The sequence below is a fragment of the Erigeron canadensis genome, chromosome 6 (assembly GCF_010389155.1).
Source record: "Erigeron canadensis isolate Cc75 chromosome 6, C_canadensis_v1, whole genome shotgun sequence".
NCBI lineage: Eukaryota > Viridiplantae > Streptophyta > Magnoliopsida > Asterales > Asteraceae > Erigeron > Erigeron canadensis.
In genome coordinates, this window is record NC_057766.1 from 44,383,260 (window position 1) to 44,407,886 (window position 24,627).

General features: G+C 34.1%; 2 protein-coding genes across 3 annotated transcripts; both read left to right on the forward strand.

The window, feature by feature from the left end:
* The first annotated feature begins 782 nt into the window (after nt 1-782).
* LOC122603120 (probable protein phosphatase 2C 5) lies at nt 783-6,796 on the forward strand. 2 transcript variants are annotated; one of them, XM_043775740.1, is made up of 11 exons: nt 806-1,370; nt 4,472-4,600; nt 4,727-4,829; nt 4,919-5,029; nt 5,458-5,537; nt 5,647-5,700; nt 5,885-6,001; nt 6,132-6,186; nt 6,274-6,306; nt 6,395-6,441; nt 6,594-6,796. In XM_043775740.1, the coding sequence occupies exons 1-11, from the start codon at nt 922-924 to the stop codon at nt 6,715-6,717; spliced, it is 1,302 nt and encodes a 433-aa protein (XP_043631675.1). In that variant the 5' UTR covers nt 806-921; the 3' UTR covers nt 6,718-6,796. The 2 variants fall into 2 exon arrangements, 1 of the variants encoding a protein (XP_043631675.1); XR_006324433.1 differs by lacking the exon at nt 6,594-6,796 and having other exon boundaries at nt 783-1,370; nt 6,127-6,186.
* A 9,648-nt stretch (nt 6,797-16,444) lies between these two features.
* LOC122606212 lies at nt 16,445-24,615 on the forward strand. Its single transcript, XM_043779171.1, has 5 exons — nt 16,445-16,915; nt 17,148-17,362; nt 23,652-23,750; nt 23,932-24,005; nt 24,142-24,615. The coding sequence occupies exons 1-5, from the start codon at nt 16,558-16,560 to the stop codon at nt 24,365-24,367; spliced, it is 972 nt and encodes a 323-aa protein (XP_043635106.1). The 5' UTR covers nt 16,445-16,557; the 3' UTR covers nt 24,368-24,615.
* The last annotated feature ends 12 nt before the right edge of the window (nt 24,616-24,627 follow it).

Consider the following 24,627-nt stretch of genomic DNA (forward strand, 5'->3'; position numbering starts at 1 on the left):
TGTCGGTGACGGGTGGTGATCGATGACATCGATAATTGGTGTTGAGTGGTCTAACCGTGTAAGTTAATACAATGGTGATAGTGATATTTTAGAAGATAAGAGTTTAAAGTGTAAATTAATTCATTAAGGGTAATTTTGGTAATATCTAATAACGCTTTCCTTAAGGGTTGCTTATTAAGGGCAATCTAGTAATTTTCTATCTAATTATTTTCTAACTCTTTCTTAAAATAGGGGGGTGAATAATTATTATAAAGGAGTAGTAAATATATATCATTATGTATAAGTATTATTTTTATCTATGTCCATTATAGTCATTTCATACCTTTTATTAAAAGCTATAATTACTCTGCTAAACAATTAAAAATATCTACTAGTTACAGTTTCCAGCTTTTAGTTACAGCTGCCAGCTTTTAACTATCAGCCACCAGCTACCAGCTAGTTTTGCCAAATATACCCATAATCTAGAAGCGGCTTTAGAATTAAAATCGTTTACATCTTAATTTTTCCATAAAACAATCAAATTATTGCCAAAAGTTATAAAAAATGGCTTTTGGGTATTGTGTTTAAAAAATTACTTTACGAGCTAGTATATGGTAAAGATTAATATATGTGGTAGGAGGAATATATTGTCATGAATAGAATGATGATGCGTGTATTGTGGTGGTAGATTACTAGGTAAATGAATCTGAAGCGTTGAAAGGAGTTAGAGGTGTTGATTCGTTGGCGGACCGCTCTCATTATCTATCTATCTATCCTTTATTCTATCTCTGTCCTCCTCCTCCTCTTATCCATTTCGTCTCTCTCTTCTTTTTTTACTTATTATTATTATTATCATCATTACTAAGATAGGATACAGGTCGCAGGAGGAGAGTTTTTAATAGTTGTTGTTTATAATTTGTTAAAAATAATAATAATAATAAAATGGCTTTATGTAGTCCACGCTTACAAAGATTTCTACTCAACAGCAGCAGCAACAACAACAACAACAACAACGTGGCGGTGGTTATGACTAGTGGTAGTAAGATTGAGTTGTTGAAGAAGAAGAAGAAGAAGATAAATATGATGAGTAATTATAATAATAATAATAACAGCAGCAGCAGGAGTAGTCGATTATCATCATGTAGGAGTAGAAGTAGGAGTAGTTCATCATCATCATCATCAGCTGCGATTGCAATCAACAACTCGCCTGATTCGGTGTCTGATTCTCCAGCAGCTGGAATCAGATGGGGTTCTGCCAAACTCCAGGGTCCCCGCGACGAAATGGAAGACGATGCTCTTATCATTCCTCCTCCTTCTACCGACCTCGGTGGTTTCCTTTTTGCTGCTGTTTTCGATGGTCACGCCGGTTTCTCTTCTGTCAACTTCCTCAGGTCCCTCGCTCGCTTTTTATTCCCACTAATAATTAACTATCTATATCTGCTCTTCTTTCTACTCTATAATCATTTTACACCCTCTCATTTGAAATTTAGATTTTCTTATTATCCCTTGATGGGTTAATGTCCTTTATCTTCTAATATATCTCCACTATCCATTTACTAATGACGCCACAACATTGCGCATGTATCCACTCTGGTACCAACTATTATATGTAATTGTACTAGGACATAACTACCCCGATAGTAGTATTAAACTTAAGTTTTGGACATTCTATGTTGACAACTTGATAAATTGTCCAAGTCATATAACATGGTATACGTGGCAACCGATATGAGTTGTCACGTAATATTAAATATTTTTGCTGTCACGCCATCTGTCACTATCAGTTATTTACTAGTATTAATAGAGGTTACACACATACTTACAATAATATAATTAGAAAGTTTGATGCTTACAATAAAAGGTGTTGAGAGTTGGATACATATAATAGCAAAACATGACAACTTTAATGCATTTTCCTGCGCTTGTCACATTTTTATATATGTATGACCAAGGGTTGTATTAGTTGGGGTCAAGAGGGGCAATTGCCAACCATTGCCACTTGCCCCCCTAAAAAGTGACTTGGTGGGAACACCACCCATGGTCGAAATCCTACAAAAGCATATTTAACCAGCCAAGGTATTTGGGGTCTCACCGTCAGACAACGTTGCAGGGTCGCTAGCTTGAGAGGAAAAACTCCTCTACGGGACTAAGGGGTTCCTGGGCATTTACCTTTTTTTCTTTTCAAGAAGGGGAATTGCCCACCTTCAAGTTTTGAAGTTTTGTATATGATATGAACCCATCCCATGATAGGCTCTCATCATGCCATAAGCTAAGTGTAGAACTCACTCCCAAAAGCTAGCTCAAAGGAGGAGGGACACCTAGGCTTATAAACCACCAACCAATCCCATACTTGGCCGATGTGGGATCATATCAATACCCCACCCTTTGAAGAGCCAACGTCCTTGTTGGTCACGGTTGGCACCCTTTTCTTTGGGTCCAAGCCACCACTCTGAGTGTTAGAACCTCGAAAGGTAGGGCTGACTCTGATAACCAATTGATATGTAACACAGCAGTAAACACAAAGAAACAATAATTGAGTGATAGGTAAATAACTGGATTAGAGCTCCAGCAACTCCATAACTGGTTTTAGTCCAGCAACTCCTAATAGTTCATAAAGAACTGACATATATTTTCCTGCCTAAACACAATGGATAAAGAACTAACATATATTTTCCTGCCTAAACACAATGGCTGCAAGACCTTATTAATAGACTTAACCTAATACTAACCTAACTTGGTGAACAAGTACTTAACAAGAATAAGAAACAATTATTAAAAAACACACTTAACACCTTTATACTTTTATTTCATATCATTCCAGCATATTCATATCATTACTCCCTCCTCCAAAACACACCTTGTCCTCAAGGTATGGCTTCAAAATTGCTTAAGGTGATTCCCGGATCCCATATAATGACTTGAAATTCCAAAGTTTGTTGATCGTATGGTTGTAACACAGACTCAATCTTGGATTTGTCTTCCAACCATGCCTTAAGATCATAACAGGTAGAGTTTTTTGAAGACTGCTCAATAAAATCATTAAACTGCCACTTCAACTTCATATCAGGTTCAATAGCAGGTTGATTAGGTAAAACTTTCAGTAGCACCCAGGTAGCCTTATTGTTTTCAATGAAGTGATGACCTAATACTTGTGACACCACCATGATAGACGTAGGTTTGATAGGATTAACATTCAACTGATCCCCATCCTCCACCGTTGGTTTAACACGTGGTTCATGGCTAATGTGTAACTCCAAGAAGACACTGATCTTCATTGTTGATGGATCGATCAGGTTCATCATTATATAATAATGTATCTGAGATTTCTTCATGGTTGTCGACTTCATCATCCTCTACTTCTACAATTGTTGTTTGAACCTTTCCATTCATAAAGAACTCATTATCTTTCATCAATTCCCCAAGGGTGATATCAAACTCCAAATCTTGGTTATGAAAAGAAGAATTAGAATCGAATGGAGAGAAAGAATCTTGCAAGCCATTGGAATCAATTTTTAAAGTTAATGAAATTGCATTTTCACCATAGTGCAGCTATATTGAATATTGATGCCACTCATCACATATTTCCTTGATTTCAGGTTTTAACCCATTGATGAATAGGTATATGTTGTAGAATTCAGAAATTTCTTCCAAATTTCTAACCTGATCAAAGAATGTTTGAAACGAATTGCAGAAATCAATAACAGTACCTTCCTGTTTCAATGCCATTAACTGCCCCATCACACTTCTTTGTCGATTTCAAAGATGTTTCTGTCTAACCCACGGTCAAGAGGATTGAGGGCTCTGATACGAATTGATACGAACCTATCCCATAATAGGCTCGCATCATGCCATAAGCTAAGTGTAGAACTCACTCCCAAAAGCTAGCTCAAAGGAGGAGGGACACCTAGGCTTATAAACCACCAACCAATCCCATGCTTGGCCGATGTGGGATCATATCAGTATAATTCTTTTAAGGGTTATATAGTAAACTTGGTTATTAAATAAAATAAGAAAAAGAAAAGGCAAACAACTTTCCCCGTAAGCTTCTACCTCACAATTCAGGATTCACAAACAAAACTAAACACTGCTGTTACTTTACTTGGCCAACAATGCTATATAATTCAAACCAACAATATACACCTGGTTACAAGAATTCTTGTTATGTCCAACTCTTTACATTTCGAGTACTTACAAAGTATGAAGCCTCGTTGTTGGCAGTTGCGAAGGAAATTATAAGTAACTATCTAGTATTAATTACTGTGCTTAAATATAAGAACATGACTGTTCCTTTTTGCAAAACGTAAAAGTTATACGATGTTTTTATATATATGGATAACATGATTGTCGCTTTTGTAAATCTATAAAGTTGTATAAAGGTAAAGTTTAGATTTTGCCCCCTCTTGAAACTATTTGCTGATACCTCCCCTGTGTATGACGACTCAATCATTACAATGTTGTGGGAAATATAAATATATATTTTTTTTATATACAGGGAGGAGCTATACAAGGAGTGTGTCAATGCTCTACAAGGTGGTCTATTGTTGATGAAAAAAGACACTCTTGCCATCAAAAAAGCATTACAAGAGGCTTTTCAGAATGCTGATGCCAAACTTATTAATTGGTATGCTTACTTATATTGGCTATTTTCTCTTGTCCCGAACAATTGTCCAGGCAGTACGTTTTTCGTTATGATTTCATTTTCTTTATTATTGCGTTGAAGGTTTAGATGCTGTTTCATTTTGTAAAGGCTTGAAATAAGCGGGGAGGACGATGAATCTGGCGCGACTGCTACTACTGTCTTCATTGGCAATGATATGCTATTCATCTCCCACGTTGGTGACTCCTCTGCGGTACGTCCCTATATACCCTTTTTATACATTTATGGTTGGTTTTTTCCTCAAGATGAAAGGTGAATTTACGGCTCCATGTTTGTTGGCAGGTTCTTTCACAATCTGGAAAAGCACTAGAATTAACTAATTCTCACAGACCTTATGGAAGAAACAAAGTTTCTCTGCAAGAAATTAAAAGAATCAGAGAAGCAGGTGGATGGGTGTGTGCTATTCTTTCTTTTTCTTATTTTACTTCACTGGTTACTTGCATCCATACACATTATATATATGCGGTTATTGTAAAACAAGTATTATAGTAAAACACATAGGATATGATCTTGACCATTAGATCATGATAAAAATGATGCATAAAGATTCATAGAGCACAAGTATAGACACTGATGCGTGGAGATTTTCATGATGCACAACGATTTTCAGTTAAGAGGATATAAATATTTTATTTGTTTTACTTTAATACTTGTTTTATTTGAACCAAAACCTATATGTATATGCATATATATAATATATATCCAGTTAATGAATTATTGTTTCTACAGAAACTGAATCAAAGGCAATTACCTGTAGTTACACATAGTTATGGACCATAACTGATTTGCTGCTTATGTTTTAGTCTATATGGTCTGTGTAGATTTCAGATGGAAGAATTTGTGGAGATATCTCTGTGTCCCGTGCCTTCGGTGACATACGGTTTAAGACTAAGAAGAATGAGTAATCTCTTTCTTTTCATGAATACTCACATATATATTAGCATTAGATAACTTGATATGTGCATGTAGTTCATCCATGTTACGTTGACAACATCTTGAACATTTCATAGGATGCTGGACAAGGGAGTTGCAGAAGGAAGATGGTCCAAAAAATTTGTATCCCGGTAAGCTTTTTCATATGTTCTATCCAACTACTTTCAAATTTTGGTCAAGCCGTCTTATCATAATACAATGTTTTAGTGAGATTAATTTTGATACTTTTATAACTACTATAGGAGATCTAAAGAAACGTTCTAATAAGTTTACATGCTTTGGTTTATTTATATCGGGGTTATCTCTTTGATACAGCATAAAGTTCGTTGGAGATTTGGTTATTGCTACTCCTGATATTTATCAAATTGCATTGGGGTCTGATGCCGAGTTTGTATTGTTAGCAACTGATGGATTATGGGATTACATAAAGAGGTTCAATACCTGTGTCCCCTTTCTTCCTGTTTTCTTTTTCTTTTTTTTTCTTTCATTTGGTTACATTATGAAATGGCTCAAACCACTGTCATCGTCGTCTAAAATGCCCCAAATATTTGCTAAAGTTCAGCTCGGATGCAGTCAAATTTGTGAGAAACCAACTCAGGGAACATGGAGATGTTCAGGTAATTAGTTTTCTTTTAGCCATTTATTATTTCCCAAGAAAATGAATATAACTTGTATACATATAAATTATTGTTTTCTTGGTACAGGTTGCATCTGAAGCTCTGGCTCAAATGGCCTTGGTAATGATTTCCATAGACTTTTTCCCCTTTCAAAATTAGTACCCAGGGTTACATTTCCGACTTTCCTAACTTCCACCTTATTATGTAGGACCAATATTCTCAGGATAATGTAACCATTGTCATCGCGGATTTGGGGTATGCAATTTTATTTTTAAGATTGTGATCCTTCCACTGTAATGAGAAAATATCTAAACTAGCAAGTAACCTTATTTAGTGTTAGTATTAACAAAAGAATATGTGGACAGATTGCCAAATTACCTTATTCAATCTTTATTCATTGTTGATAGGCGGACAGATTGGCAAAAATTACCTATACAACAACAAAACTTTGTCTATGAACTCATCCAAGCCTTTGCAACCATTGGTATTGTGTCATTTGGACTATGGATGTCATGTACTGCTTCGCTTTGAAACAGACACTTACAGTCTGTGTATATAGTCAACATACATATGTTTCCCTTTTATTACTTAATATATTCAATTACTGTAAGTGTGTAACGTCTTCCGTCACTTGTTTGTGTGTCATATTTAGCATAAAAGTATGATACCCTGATGACGGAAATCTTTATTATATAATATGCATCGCTTAGAGAGATTGGCAGAGTACACTGAATAACCACCACTATTCTGATTCTTATCTACAACCAGAACTTCATCTATGATGCCATTTATTTATCTATATAAGTTTAACAGCCTGCTGGTCGGCCGCCTCCTCCTCCTCCTCTCCATGGGTCGTGCTTGGGATTTGATTCTGGATCCCTATAGTCGGTCACCACATCAAGCTGGACAAGCTTCCTTGGTCTTGGAAGTATGTTGAGACATTTTGGGGTTGCAACATTGGTGATGCCAACAGCTATAAGCGAATAAGGAATAAAAGAGATAAGGTTAATACTTATAAGTACTCCGTAACTAGTAAGCGTGAATATGAGAAGAAGAATGTAGAAACATATATAAACCTGAAAATGTGCAAATGAGTAACACAAGGGAAGTTAGAATAATGATTTTATTCTTGGTGTGAAGAGCCATGAATAAGTGAGTGAGAATTATATGGAGGAACGGGACGGTTATATATAGCCTGCCTGCCTCAACAGGTGCGAATGAGGATGCTTTCTACCGAAAATTAATGTCAAATAGGCCTCAACTGTGAGCTCACATTCATTCATTTATCAATGTTGCCTTACATCACCCCCTCTATTTATGAGTCTGCAACTATATATATCATACTCCGTATTACTTTACTTTTATCCACGTTATACCGAGGGATTGATATTTTATTCTAATCGGAATAATTTTATTTTTTAGTAAACGTCAATTATTTTCTTTGCGGGAACTAAAAGATATTTTTATAACTTGTTATATTAGTATGTTACCAACGCAATGCAGAGGTGGTCGTGGCGGTGATGATGAGGTGGTGGGGACGACTGTTGTGATAGTTGAGGCGTCGAGTGGTGTAGATAAATTGATATAAAAATAATTGATGTAAATGGTTAATGGATATTATTTAAAAGATAAAGAATTGATAGTGTAACTTAATCATTTGATCATTCGTAACCATTTACCTCTTTCACTTACACTTTTTCTTGCCACATCAGTATCACATTCTCACCTCTTTTACATTCTTATTTTCTCTTAATCATTCACCTACCATTTCGTCTCACCTTTATTTAATATTATCTTATAAAGCATTTTACCTCTTTTTTTTTAATGAAAAGATGATTTGAACTACCCAAAATATCCCTATTCTTTATTCACTAATTTAAACATCTCTACTTAATATACCTATAATAACCTTAAATCTCAACCACTCATTTTTTCTCGCTCCTCAAATCTCAACCACTCAATTTTTTCTCTCTCATCTAATTCATTCAAAATCTTTTATCTCAAAAACCGTATATCGATAAATTATAAAAATTGCATGTGTGTTCTTAAAATTTCATGCTCTTTCATTGGAGATGTCATTTGATATACTTTCGAGGGGAATTTTTAAATCCGAGGGCGGAGCCCGTATGACTAAGGCATTTGGCTATCATAATTTTTATGACTTGACCTATCACCCCCACCATCTCACCGTCACAACGCGCGAACATTATCTCTCGTTTAATTAAAACACAATACATTATAATTAAAAATTGGATTTGGAGGCTTTAAAAAGAAGTAAAGATGGATAGATAGGATAAAGACAAAGCAAGAAGTAAAGAAAAAATATAGACAAGTGTGTTGTCACTCTATACAATATATTATATATTTGAATGAAATGTATTAGTACTTTACCTCGGTGAACAGCTTGACCGACTAGCCATTTCACTGAGCTTTTCACCTTACCTCTGGAACAGTTGACTGGTGTCACCATCTCTTTCACCAAGCCATTTCACCCACTGTTATTAATGGTCTTAATGTTAAAAACTGTGATGGCAATGTGACGGGTATTGTCAGGAATCTCAATCCCCACCCCCGGTTTTCAATTGTAATTTTCATCCCCGTCCTCATTCCCGTCGAGGATATAAATTACATCCCCATACTTGTCCCCATCGGGTATCGGGGATACTTTTTTGAATAAACATAACTTTATTGTATCATAGGATAAGTAGTAGAACGTCTATTTCAACTTTTTCTTTTTATATATAAACTGGTATCTATGTTAAATACCAACAAGGAGTTAGCCTAGTGGTAAAGGAAAACACTTATCGACACAAAAAAATAATTCCTTTAAGGTACCCAAGGCCGGTGTTGATGGCGGCCAAAATGATTGATGGGCCGATGCCCAGTTTTTTAAGGGGGGCAATTAGAAATAGATTTAAAAGTTAGTCAGTTAGAAGTTGAAGTATTTCTTGTAATCTTGTTCACCGGAAAATGAGGGACTGACCGGTAGCCGTAAAAGATAAATGAAGAAAAAGAAGGCGTACAACAAAAAGAAAGTGAGAAGACAAGCTAACAAAGTCTACTTTGTTATTTATATTACTAGCTTATAAATCCGGGCATATTAACAATACTAAGGTTATGAGATACAAAAAGATAAACATTAGAAAACAACACTACTTACATCTTTATAAAAAGTGACAATAAAAAAAAAAAACCATATCACTGTGGACACACTATGATTTGAATTTTTTTTAAAAAAGTGACCAACACTTGGGCGAAAATGTATTTACGTAACAAAAAAGCGTAAAAATGTTAACCAAATTAATATTAATTCTATGTATTATTTCGTTTACTATACTCATGTCTAACTGTTATTACTGAATTCATACTAATAAATGATAATAACAAATCAAAACTATGAAAACAAAAATAAATTGGATATAATCAATAATGCATCATGTGTTTTTTGAAGTTATACTTAAATTGTAACAAATGGTAATGAGTAAGTTAAAAAAAATAATAATATCAGAATTAGTGAGACCCCATTGATAAATTATGACATATGGTTGGATAAAAAAAATGTTAATTTACATTAGACTTGGTTAGATTTTTAAAAAACTTCACAATAAAAGGATTAAAAATAAAAAGTAAAAGATAATGTTATTAAACAATTAAATAAAAAGAAATAATATTTAGAAGAAATTTTAAAGATTCCATTGAAGATATTTTTCAAAAATAATTATGTCATTAAAATTTTGCTTTATTTATATAATAGATTCTATTAGTATTAAGTATCTCATTTCAGTCCTTCAAGTATTCAGTTTTTTAAATAACTATGTAAGTTTTTATCAATTGCACCTTGTGATGTGCAGATTTGTTAACTAATTTCCTAACAAGTTTTTAATTTATAAAGTACAAGGTTAACTTCTCTACCACACTCACTCACAGGCAGTGGACCCGTTCGTTCATAGTATAGTAAATCGGTAAGACCAGGATCGTTCGCAGGGACTATGTCTAAAAACTAAGCTAGGTGTAATTCTAGGATTTGGGGGTTTCTCACGATTTAAATACAACTAAAATAATAAAAAAATGATTAATCTAGCAGAATAATAATAATTAAAACATTGCATCTATTTGGAACAGTTCACATGCCATGATCATTTAGAAAACAGTTTAGATACGTTGAACAACTATTCTCACGTAAGGATTCTCGTTAGATTCACCAAACTATTTAATAGTACCGTCGTTAGACTCACATTACCCTATAAACAAATTCTCGTTAGATTCACTGCTATGCATTAAGACCTGAGTTTTGTAACTATGACTTAATCTTTTATGTAAGTCTAGATTCTTTTAGGTTTCTTAAAAAGTCACTTGACACTAATTACCCTAGTCATCCAGATCCGGTTTTCGTTCGCCAGATCAACTAAAAGGATTTAATAAAACACATGTTCAATTGAGTCAAATTATTAATTAACCATCCCCTGCTCGGTTACAAGTCAAAAGACCACATTAGTTATAAACCGATTAATGTTTCGCAAACCAAATTGAATACCCTAAGGCCTCGACGTCAGTTCGACCTAACCAGGTTAATGAAACCGGTTTGTATATGAAGCCTAATAACATTTGTCTGACTCAATAACCATGGATCTGCGACAAGCATATAAACAGTTCAACAATCTAATATAAAAACTATCACGGCTAGATCACATTATCCCAAACAGATGCAAAACTACTTAGCTACTCATGACAAGATAATTAAACCTAACAATTATTAAAATAAATAAATCCATCATCACAATTGTCAAATAAAACAAGTCTTGCAATAAAGTATGCTAACAATAATAAAAAGAGAAAAGAAAGATCAAACTAATAATAGGGTGAAGTTGCACGGTCCGTATCCTTCTTGGTCATTCCTTCAATTCAACACCACGAATCCTCCTATTATTTGTTTTGACCGAATATTGCTTCAAACTTAACTGAGATATGAATATTGAATTGTGGATTGTATGAATAATTGATGCTTGATCTTCCGGATGATATGGAGGTGTTACGAGGGTTTAGATCTGATGGAAATACCCTAGAACGGCCCCCAAAGTTGCCTGGAGGAAGTGAGCTACGAATCTTAGGGTTTAGGGGGTATTTATAGGTTTTCGGATGAAAACCCTAGTTGTCTGACCTAGACCAGCGGCGCTGGTGGGCTTTCCAGCGGCGCTGGTTTTGGGTTGTAATGGGCCAGCGGCGCTGGTCTTCAGGGAGCGGCGCTGGTGGCTGTTGTTCGTGTTTTTGCATCTTCATTTGGCTCCCGAATCACTTCTTGTGTCTTGTAACTTCATAGGCTTCCTTCTTGAGTCACTTGCTGTCATTTACCTTCTCTCGCATCTTCCGTGAACCTGCATAATCATACGATTCATTAAGTACTAATAGTTCCGGAATAATAACTCATTTAGACATAGAAATGAAGCCTTTCATTAGGGGTTTTTATCACAAAATGGACGCTCATCACCTTGCATCCTGATTCTTAAAAAATTCTTTTATTTATTTTTAAAATTAACATTTTTTTATACGGTATCAAAGTGTTTAGTTTTTAGGGGCCCACTTTTTTATTCTCGGGCCAAATCTCGATTATATATATATATATATTTTCGGAGAATCTATATAAGATCTTTTTGTTTGCGCTCTGCCTAGATCCAAGAAATCTTCAGAGATGGCCTTGGAGGTACCTGTTACCAATGAAACCTAGACCTGCATGTGAAGTTTAAATACATGGTGAGTTGATGGGTATCCAGTTGTGGTACCGGGGATAGGGTTCCCTCCATATAAAAAAATATCTATGTTAAATAAAGGATAAATAAAGTATGACATATAAAAGGTATTAACAAAAAACTGTAAACTTAAAATATATAGAAAAACTTAACGTAATTCTAATAAATATATATAGTGTTTTCGGGTTTGGGGATGAGGGATTTACGGTTTTCATCCTCATCCCCATCCCTATCGGGGATAGAATTGCATCCTCATACATGTCCCCATCCACGGTAACTCGGGGATTCCCTGCTCAAATCGGGTTCGGGTATCAGATTCTCCATCGGGTGCGGGTATTTTTGCCATCCCTAAGTGTAAGTGAAAATTTATAAAGGGATTAAGTGAAAATATTACATATTTTTCAACAATTCTAAAAATAAAGTGTTATTTGTTTTTATAATATAGTATAGAAATATAGATAGATATATATATACAAAATTAGAGTTACAAAATTTTTATTATTTTTTACTAAATAAAAAGATGTTACAACAATGTATGTCTCAAAAGCGTATTTAGTTTATTTTAGCACACGCATATAATAACTTATTTAGGGGTTATTTGGTGTTGCGTTTAGAAATTAAATTTTGTGTTTTCAAATTGTGTTTTAAAAAAAACATATATTTACATGTTTTTTCAAAACTGCGTTTTCATAGCAAATAATCATTTTTACATCTAAACACATTTTTAGATTGGCCTAAAAATTGGAACTTGAATTCCATTCGTTCTCATGGAATCCTATGTATTTTTACAAACATAATAATCAAATAATCACTTCAAAAGGTAATTTTAAATACCTTTTAAATTTAATTGGGTGGAAAGTATCATATCCCATGACATCTTCCACCTCAGATTTTTTTTTTTTTTTTTTTGGTTTGAAAAGTAACAAGGTGGTTTCATCATATAAACATTTGGGGATTAATTTAATTTACATTTTATTAAAGGGATATTATTTGTATCTAAGTTAAGGTGTCATTACTTTTACAAATCGGAGACCATGGATGTATATTTTAATAATTTTTTTTGAGAGCTATTATAAATTTTTTTTTGTAACTTTTTTCTTATCAATACATACAATACGGGTCATACACTGCATAATAAACTAGGTATTTGGAAGACCAAAATCCATTTGAAGGCCGTTGAAATTCGTCCAACGGAGTTAGGTTTTCATTTGGTGTTTATTGTAGGGTATATATGAAGTATGAGGGCTTTAAAGTGTATTTGTAGTGAAACTCTCAGATTCCTTAATTGACATCACGAGCGACACTCGTGTCCCTAGACCATGTACGAGCGATGCTTGATAGTGCCTATGAGCGACGCTGTTAGTGCTGAAGTGTTGATGTATGTTTTCGCATCTGAGCTTTCGTCTTTTGTCTTGTTTAGTCTTATGACTTCATGCTGAGTTACCTTATGGCATTTATCTTCACTTCCACACACTATAAACCTGTTGAAACATTTTATATCATTAAGTACTAAAAGTTCACTAATTTAACTCGTATTTTTATTTAAAACGACCATAAGAATTGTGGAAAATTTCATAAATAAATCACTCATCTACTGAATTGTAAACTTATTCAAAATTTTATTAAAACCTAAAGTAGGATTAATGGTGAAAATAGATAGTTATGATAATGATCCAAGATAATAAATGTTTTAATTGTTTTAAATATTTATATTTAAACTTATATTAATTAATTAAAAGTTTTGATTAATTATGATAGGTAAAATATAGGATTTTTAAATATCTACCAATATATTAAAACAAAATTGAAACATCCTTTAATCAATACGTGGCGTAATATTAAGCGAGTATAATACATAAATATTATGTTTTAGATACATTGTATAATTGAAACGCATTAGTCTCACCGAATATATATAAACTATTTGAATTATATAGTTATCATCTTAATATATAATATAAAATAGTTGAACTAATGACTTATTAACCAATCAAATCGTTCAATTTTATCAAATTGATTTTCGCTTATGTTATCATTTAGATTAACAATAAATTAAAAATCCTAATAATCATTATCCAAATATATTAATATATTAGTATCTATATTAATTTGTAGAAAAAGTTTCATTAATTTACACTTTTATATTTTCCATCAATAATTTACACTTTTTAACCCTGAATACTTAATTTATATTTATTTTTAGCCATAACTTGAGAGATTTTTCTAAAATTTGCAATCATTTAATTAATTAAAAAAATTTTAACATATGAAATATTTGCCAATAAAAAATTATTTCAAAATCTAATGACTTACTAAAAATATTAGATTAGATTTTATAAATTATATATTTTAATATTTAGTTTAATATTTAATATAAACACAATTTGAACTTTAGATTCATGTCCCAAACATAATAACAGATGACGATATACAACATCCTTATCCTAAACACAATAGGAATCACAGAACATGGGACGATCACATAACAAAACAACATTTAAAACAGAAGGTTACTTGAAGTCTAAATCCAAATCAATATGAGCTCTATTCAAGATTCATTCTATCTCTCAATAAAAAAGGTACATAATTCTCTCCTTTTTTATACATTAGTTTTGCGTATTAATGTTTGAAGTTATAATTGTCACTCAAATCAAGAGTCCTAATTGTTATCAAAAATTATGAAAACAATCCTAATAGTTATCTAATTATCATAAGATAGGTGATGAAAATAAACTTATGCGTGTTATGGGGTCGCATCATGATCAAGTACATATACTTGAATGTCAAGTACATGATCACAAATATGTTTATATTTTAATTCTTAATTATCTTTCATAATAATATCACATTATAAGTACAACTGGTTTCAAAAAATTCTATTATAGATAAATTATTTTAGCATGTGTCTTGTGGAATGACTACGACAAACAATTCCATCAATATATGTTAGCTAATAATGACAGTAACGAATCTATGATTATTGTACTACAACATGCAAAGTATAACACTTAGAACCGTATATCTTCAAAGTTATAAACTTTTATAAACTTCAAAGTTATAAACCCATGTCCAATGTTGGACACGGGTCTAAAATCTAGTATCTATCAAATATCAATATACAAATTAATAATCTCTTGAAATTAAAATTTCTAAGTTACTTGTCAAAGCAATGTCATTTAGTAATTATCAAATTATTCTTTATATACACTTAAAATATATGTTTAATTAATTTATCATATTCTAAACTAATGATTTCAATGTATGTATGCAGTATGTAGAAACCTACTTTTCATATTCTATACATTAATCATTGAGGTAAAGCTAGGTGGTATCCTAGTCCTTCTACGAGGATTTTGAGCCTCAAGAGACTCGTGTTCGAGTCTTTAGGGACAAGTTTTACTCCTATTAATCGTTTTGTCATTTGGCAGATTAATAGGAGGTTTTTTTTTCTCTTCGTAGTTCCCAATAGAGTGGTGATATTAGTACCATCAAAAATGATAATTTTACCACGGGGTATAGGGATGGCAAAAAAACCCCGACCCGACGGGGAAACCCGATACCCGACGACAATACCCGATACCCGAACCCGTTCGGGGCAGGGAGTGGGGCATGTCCACCCCGACTCGACCCGATATCAATAACTATATATATATATATACTTATAAGTGTATTAGTTTTGAATTTATATTTAACCTTTGTAATTATAATGTTTCACACTTATATCAACTAATTTGTATTTACATTCCACACTTGCATATCCATTTCTCAAAACATCAAGAGCATGTAGTATCATTTTCTCAAATTAAACAAGATTTTGGTAATTATTATTGAAAAATAACTATTCTTATCGGGTCGGGTTTCGGGTTTTGGGGCATTATTTTACCCCCGACGGGGTCCCCGATAAGGTACCCGATGGGTATCGGGTTGGGTTCAGGTCACATACTTCTTATCGGGTTCGGGTTTGACACTACCCGCCCCAAACCCGACCCATTGCCATTCTTAACCGGGTATAAATTATATAGCATTGTACAACTGTTTAATGCACCGTTGTGGTAAATTTATCAATTTACGTGGTATGAATATCACCACCTTTTCCCAAAAAATTCGAATGACATCGTGCCCGAAGGACATAGAGATGATAAGTGGGACGAACAAGTTCTGACCATTGAAACGTTTAATATTTAAAAAAAAACTATATTATAGGTTAACTTACGTGTTGTACTAATTATATATATATATATATATATATATATATATATATATATATATATATATATATATATATGAAAAAGTGATCATGATACTATAGATAGAAATACATAAAGTAATCACATGTCTGTGTGATGTGATAGTATGGTGGTAGTTAGCGATGACGACAAAAAGTGGAGGTTATTAATGTAAAAGATGTAGCATAATTATTTTAGGAGTGAAAGAGTATATGTTTTAAATTAAGTTTTTAAAAGATATTATATGTAAATCCAAGTAGATATTATAAGTATTTTAAGTGGGGTGAATTAGAAGAAGAAAACGGTGTTGTGTTGGGCCTGAAAAAAAAAAAAACGGTGTTGTGTTGGGTCGATCGGTTATATCGGTCCAGGAAGGAAGGGGGGAGAGAGGGGAGAGAGAGATGTATCTGAAGAAGGCGTTGTGGAAGGAGGAATTTGCAGCAGCAGGAACAGAAACAATAAATAATAATAATAATAATAATAATAATAATAGAAAAGAAGAGGAGGAGGAGGAGGAAAAATCAAAATCATGGTGGTGGGAGGTGAGCACAAGACTGGAGGAAGAGAGAGTAAAAAGGGAGGTAACGCTGGCCCTTGGAACCGGTCTTCGTGACGCTCGTTCCGATTTCTCTTTCTTACGATTGCGTGGTCTTCGCAGCATCCTCAAATTCCTCAGATCCATCGCCGCCGCCGCCTCTGATTCCGCCATCATCATCAATACTATATTCTCTCACACCCAATCCATCCCCGCTCTCCAAGGTACACTCCTCCCTCCCTCCCCCCATCAATATATATTTATTGCTTTCCTCTTCTATATTTGATACATACACTTATAACTGTTTTTGTTCGGTCAGCCAGTTATCGACTGAATATAAACTACCTACCTGGATGAGCGTTCTTAAAAAAGAAACTACTATTAGTATATGGTTTTTTCAATGTTTCTTAAAAAAAAAACGACTTAGTAATAAATTTGTGGTGTTGTTGTTGATAGTGGTCCCAGTTGTGTTTGAACACTCTTTACGACAAGAAGACACGGGGGAGGATGAGATAGTGAGCAATTTAGATCACATTTTCAGCGTTCAACCCTTGAAAATCACTAGTCCCTCTACTGATGCTGAAGTTTCCCTTGCCCTTAGAGTTCTGGAAGGATGTTGTTTACTCCATAAGCACAGCACCCTTTTGGCTCATCAATACAAACCAATTCAGGTCACAACCTACCTACCTTTTTATATGACTCTTAAATCAATCATATGACTCTCTATTGTTGTTCTTTGTGACTTCACTTCACAAACATGATTAGGAAACTACATCTTTTCTGTCTGCAAAACTAAGTTTATGTCTACTCTTGCATAAAACCACCACCACCATATTAGTGGAGGAGATACCTTAGGCAGCTACAAATCAAAGCTATCTAGTTTGGAGTTCCAGAAGCTTATGTATGGGGAGGAGATATATATATATATATATGTATGGTACCCATAATCAGTGGTGAAGCTAGAAAAAACTGGGCGGGGGGTCGGATCTAAATTTTTTTTCCTAATGCTATTTTTCGGGTAATATTCTAGGGTCGGTGATTTGGGTTGGGTCAAAAATTAAAAACTAATACTATTATTATAAAAACAAAGTTAAACATTTGTCCAAGACAAGTAAACATTAAAAAATAGACAAAATGAGACAAACGGTTCGTACCTGGTTTGATTCACTAAAGAAACTAGAGTTTAGCCATTGGACCTTTAAGTTCCTTGAATTCTTCAATTATAGACGCCGCATCAAACTTGCTAGCAATTTCTTTTTCGATGTAAATCACTATATTGTTTGCTAGATTGTCATCAAACATCTTATTACGTAGGCGAGTCTTGAATATCTTCATTGCCGAAAATCCCCTCTGTTGTTGCAGTCGAAACCGGAAGTGTCAAGAGTAGCCGACACACTCTTTCAACCAAATCGTACATGCTATTTTCCCCAGTTTCTACATGAGTTTGGCAGAGATGATAAAGGGTTGCTACCTTAACTTGGCATTATTTATCCTTTCAACTTGAAAAGTCTCCAATTGACATCTTAATTGATTTCTCTCCTGCTCAGTAAAGTCCATAGGATAATATTTCTCAACAAGAAGAACAATGTCACCAATATTAATCTGTTTTGAGCATAAAGTCGCGCCAAGAGATAACAACTCTACTGATTGCTCACTGAATCTACAATCCATCTCATGTATTTGCTTATCCAATGTCTCCATAAACAAATCTACTCGGTAAAAATGTTCAAATGTAAAATGAAGATCACTTTTACGAGGCCGATACCGGGTAGATTTATATGGAGCCTTCATATCAGGCTGCTCTGTTTCATATCTTTGACAAAAAAAAATAACTTTCTCAATTAAAGAATCCTATCCATTGTTTTTAAAATCATTTAGACTAACATTTAGACTAACCTTTGTGGCTGAAACTGACTCCATTGCATTAAGGATGTCTTGGGATTTCTTTTGTAATCCTTGATAAAGTGCATCAGTCTTTTGCATCACCTCTTTCATCATGTGAAGAACAAACACAAACTCGAATGACTTCAAGTGAGTATAAGCAATTTGAGCATCTCCACGTTGAGGACAGGTATTATTAGTTTTGTCGTCCATTATTCCCTTGGGAACAGCCCGAGTGACATCAAATATGTTAATCAAACTACAAATGGAATTATAATGGGAACCCCAACGTGTATCCCCGACCCTTCTTAATGTCCCGACTTGGTTTTTTCCTTTTCCCGATTTGATTTCACCCAACTCTAGTAATTCTTTATTCTCAATTGCCTTCGCCTTTTGTAACTCATCGTGACGCTTACTAGAACCACAAACCACATTTATTACATAAGCTAATTTATCAAAGAACTCGTGTACTGGATCAACTTCCTTTGAGACACAAACTAAGGCAAGTTGTAACCTGTAAAAAAGAAAAAAAAATTCAACACCATATGAGTATTTAGTCAAACCAAAAAAAGAACGAACCAAAATAAAAAGTAAGTAACCTGTGAGCAAAGCAATGAACGTAATATGCACAAGGAGTATGCTGCCGAACGAGTGCCTGTAATCCGTTCCATTCCCCACTCATATTGCTAGCACCGTCATAGCCTTGACCACGAATTTTTCCAGTATCAAAGTTTCCATTCAAAAGTCTATTCCACAAACTAGCCTTTAAAGTCGCCGCAACTGTATTTTCTACATGAACTGTATCCAAGAACCTTTCCCGTATCACCCCTTTCGCATCAACAAATCTTAAGACTATGGCCATTTGCTCTTTTTTGGATTCATCCCGTGACTCATCAACCATGACACAAAAACAAGAATCCCCCACTTCTTCCCGTATATACTTTCACTTTATTTGCCATATTTGCCATAATACTAAGAACTTCTTGTTGTATATGAGAAGATGTATACTTGCAATTTCTAGGAGCATTTGCCAAAATAACATTTGCAAGATCATCATTATAAGAAGCTAATAGTTTTAGCAATTCAAGAAAGTTACCTTGATTCTTTGACTTGGAAAATTATCATGTCCTCGTAAAGCACAAGCTTGGTATGTTAACCAACGAATTACATTATTTGTACTTTTCAATCTTAAACGGTTTTTCCTTATTTGCTCTTCACTTTCTTTTTCTATGAAATTTTCAATGTGTGCTTCTTGATTCACTAAATCAGTAGCAAACACAAATGCCTTTTTGTGTGTTAAAGATTTAACGTGCTTCAAAAAAGGAAAATTATATCCATCATTAACCTTTTTCCAATTGTCAAATCCTTCACAACTAAATGCACTATGACCACTTTGCTCATTTGGTTTATCCTTATACAAATAACATAAAAAACAATAAGCCTTGTGTGTTGTTGGAGAATACTCTAACCAATTAGGGAACATACCAAACCAAACATATTTAAATCGACGAAGATTATTCTTTGGACCTCTAGGCTTATACACTTCAAGATTAGGTTGATACACTCCTAATGATATATACGCTAGCCTTACATGCTCACTTACCTTAACCGGATATTTTCACATTTCAAGTCGTTTAGCGGGATCTCTTTTTCTAGGCTAGTAACATCCACTTCTTTGATGTTAGCTCGTGGAATTTGTTGATTGCAAGATGTTAGCTCGTGGAATTTGTTGATTGCAAGTATCCGGACCAATAACCGGTTCGCTCGTTGAAGCTTTTTGACGTTTACTTTCTTGTTGTTCTTCATCATCAATTCCTCCTACTTGTTCTTGATTCTTTCTTTTAAAAAAAGAAGTTATGGTTTTGTTCTTCATTCTTTCTTTTAAAATCTATCCTACAACCACAAAAATTACAAATAATAATTAACAAATCAAGTTAATAGTAATTAACAAATCAAGTTAATAAATCAAGTAATCAACCCAATTTCAATTACAATTAACAAAAACTAAATCCCTAATTTACATTAAAAACTAAATCCCTAATTTTCATTCAAACCCTAAATAAATTAATAAAAGACATACATACCTGAAATCAATGGGAGGGCAACTGGGCAAGAGGCTGGTCGCGGCGGAGTGTTGGACGGCGGCGGCCAGGTGGAGGTGGTCGTCGGTGGCAGTGGACAGAAAGGGGGGAAGAGAGACTCAGGAGCGGGAGTTTTTTTTTTATGTTTTGTCCGTTCCTTTTTTTTTTTCTAATTTTTAATGGGTTAAGTAAATTAGTTTATTGGTTTTTATTTGGGCTAAGTAATTTTGAATGGGCTTATGTAAATGTAATGGATCAATTTTATTGTTTGGTATATAAAAAAAAATTCACAATTAAAATGGGGGGTCGAAACCGGATATGTCCAAAATTTTCTACACGAAAAATATATACCCCCTACATCGTAAAAAAAATTTCGGGGGGTCGGCCCCCCCCCCCCCCCCCCCCCCTCTGCCCCTAGCTACCTGCGCCCCTGCCCATAATTTATGCATTTATTATGCAAGGCACCAAAACCCAAGACATATGAGGCCTTTTCTTTTACTTATTCTGCCAGGTGATGGTTAATCCACAACATATATACCCTTGTTTTCTCCTTATTCCCCTAATAAGTTTTACCTTTTTTTTTTCTTTTTTTCTTTATTTATTTAGGGTTTTGTGTCTAATTTTGCTGATTCTGAATTTTCATTTGTTTATACATTTGGTAAAATGAAAGACCCAATGGCTCGTCTGTATTTCCAAACTTGTATCTTCATGGCTCATAAGCTTAGCGGTACTCCATTTACCATAGAATCCCATCTTTTTTAATTAGAAGTGTGAATTATATTTATATCAAAGATATGTACAAATAATAGAAAATACAGCTTGGACATCCCCAAGCACTAACCACATTACACAAAACAAACATTACACTCACACCATTACACCAACATACGATTCCTATCAATATCCTGCATCTTCCTTTGATGTTATCTTCTGAGCATTCAAATACCAACCATACTATTATTCATCCATCTTAGATTCCTTTTATCAGCCATAATTAACACATTTCCAGATTTTCTGACCTTCAAGGATACCAGCTTATTTCTAATACACTCCTTAATACTCTTACATAAAGTTTCCCCACTCCTTTCCTCCTCCTTGAATAATCTCCAACTTCTTTCCTGTCATATAAAGTAGACTGTTGCAGCCACAACTAACTTGTTAACAATCAGCCCAATACTATTCTTTGTCTTCTTAGCAGCAAGATCAGTCACAACATCATTAAGACTGCTACCATTGTTCATCCTCAATGCCAAACTCTTCATATTAGTCCACACCTTCTGAGCATTCTCACATTGGAAAAACAAGTTTGTGTGACTATCTTTATCTGCCATTCTTTTACAGAAAGTACATAGCAAATTATCATGATTTTGCCATCTGCTTAGCTTGTCCTGTGTCATGAGCCTCCCCTGGATTGCCAGCCACAAAATAGAAGAATGTCTAGGGATCAATTGACTATACCATACCATATGATTCCAGTCCACCTTAGGCCAATTATCTCTTAAATCCAGCCAAGCCTGTTTGGTTGAAAACTCCATTTTTTTTGTTTGATCTTGAAATCCACTGGACTTTATCCTTCTTGTTACCTTGAAGTCGAGTAATTATTTTATTTAGAACAGGAAATTTCCATGAGGCCAAACTAATCTCCCATTTATAACCATATCAGGTAACTTGCTTTTATTATCCAATTTGGCATCATATAAATCCCTTCTAGTGATGAACTCACATAAAGGGCCTTCATTACACCACTTATCATACCACATGGACACCTGTAGACCATCACCAATATCATATACAATGTGATTTTTGACTGTCTCTAATATTTATCATGGTTTTCCATCCCCAACTATCAATTTTGTCCACAGTGATCTCCCAAATGCTCTTGTTCTTTAATTTAACCACATTAACCCATTTAGCCCATAGAGACTCCTTATTTTCCAGAATTTTCCAAAACTGTCTTATGAAAAGCACTTCATTCCATCTTTTTAAGTCCTTAATGGCTTGATGCCCAAACTACCTTGCTCTTTAGGTCTACAAACATTTTTCCAAGCAATTCTAGCCTTTCCCTTAGTAGACTCTCCAGAATTCCACAAAAATCTTTTAAACAACCTTTCAATTTCTTTGACAACTGCATCAGGCAACATATAAACTGAAGCCCACTTTTGCATAGAATAAAACCTTATTCCTCCAACCTTCTATTTTGTCTTTAACTTTATCAATTAACACTTTGCAGTCCTTGACTCTCAACTTTTTTGCTGACAAAGGCACCCCCAAATACTTTACAGGAAGTTTTCCACATCTGAATGGCAGAATTTGTAAAAGATCCTGTTTATCCCTTTCAGAAATAGTGCCAAAAAATATGGTACTTTTGGACAAATTTGGCACCAAACCAGAGATTCTTCCAATGACTTTTTGATAACCAACAGAGAACCAGCATTACCTTTGCTCATTACCAGTAGACCATCTATTTGGTGTGGATCAAATTATGTAGTAGCTTTGTATGGGTGTGATTTGTATAATCTCCAAGAGTTCGTGACAGCTTCTTCAATACGATAGGGTGGAAATGTAAATCTTGTAAACCCTTTGTAATCCTAACTTTTAACATTAGTTTCATTCATTTCTCTTGAAGTTTAATCATGCGTGTCATTATTCTTGTTCTTAACATGAAAATAGTGCCATTTTGGGTTTTATTAACTTTATGTGCACAACTTCACTGTCTTCCGTGAAGAAATCACTTAATTCAAAGGATTTATCTACTTTGTTATAATTTTCCTGGGCTTTAAAGGGAATATTAGTTGTTAGACCATAGTTTATAATTTTTATTCAATTTGTCTGGATGATTTATATATATATATATATATATATTTCTAGAAGCAGCATAGCAATCGAAAGTGTTGCACTTGGTATAGATATTATGGCCAAAGACTTAGGTTTGTAATAGTTCTTCAAGATAGCCTGGGAAGAACAAGCTAAATAAACTCACAAAATTTGATTTATGCAGGTTTTGATGAACATATTAGCAACACGGGGACCGCTTGTGCAAGGTGCATGCTTAGATGCTCTCATCTCAATTATGTTGGACTCATCTATTAATCAATCGGTATGTATCATCTCACTGGTATCCTAATTAACAAATACACTCAAGGGGGTTCAACAACAACACAAGTATATATTTTGATGTACTAACGATGGCCTCTAGTTTTGCTTTATCCCTTTGTCAGCTTCTTCCAAATCAAACATCCACTCTCTTATGTGGTTGAAATGTTGAATGATTGTATCAGGATTTCGAGGAATGTAATGGCATTGAGGAAGTGGCGTTGCTTATAGGAGACAAACAAGCTGATGAAAATTTGAGGTAGGATTCCATCTCTTGGATGATGTTAATATAAGGATCTATAAATCAAACATTCTTTTATTCAATTGTGCAAAATCAGCATGAGTATGCTAGTGAAAGACACACATGATGACATAAGAATGTGGTTTTCCATCAGGATGAAATGTGGAGAGTTCCTGTTGTTATTGATTGGACATGTGAATGGGAGGGAAGGGGCACCCATGGCAGCTATACATGATGACATAAGGCGTCTCTTGGGTGAGAAATCTGCTTCCCTGATATGGGCTGCAAGTCAATTTGGTTCCACTCTTGATCCTGATCAAAGACTCATGGCTTTGCACATTCAAGCTCGCAGGGTGCTCGAGTCATTAGACCTATATTGACCTTAACTTATTTTGTATGTATTCATTCAACTAAAATTTAACCAAATGTTATGTTATAAAGACTTGATATGAAGCACATAGCATGGGCGAATATTAAATAAAATGATATGAAATGATATTAGCCTATAGGTTTACAACAAGTTGGAAGTTTACTATATAGCATGTGTGACAATAGGGAATTCTTGTAGGAGTGAAGGCAAGTCTGGTGTTATTCACTTATTTGCGTTAATGTTATTTTTCTTTCTTAATCTTTAGATTGA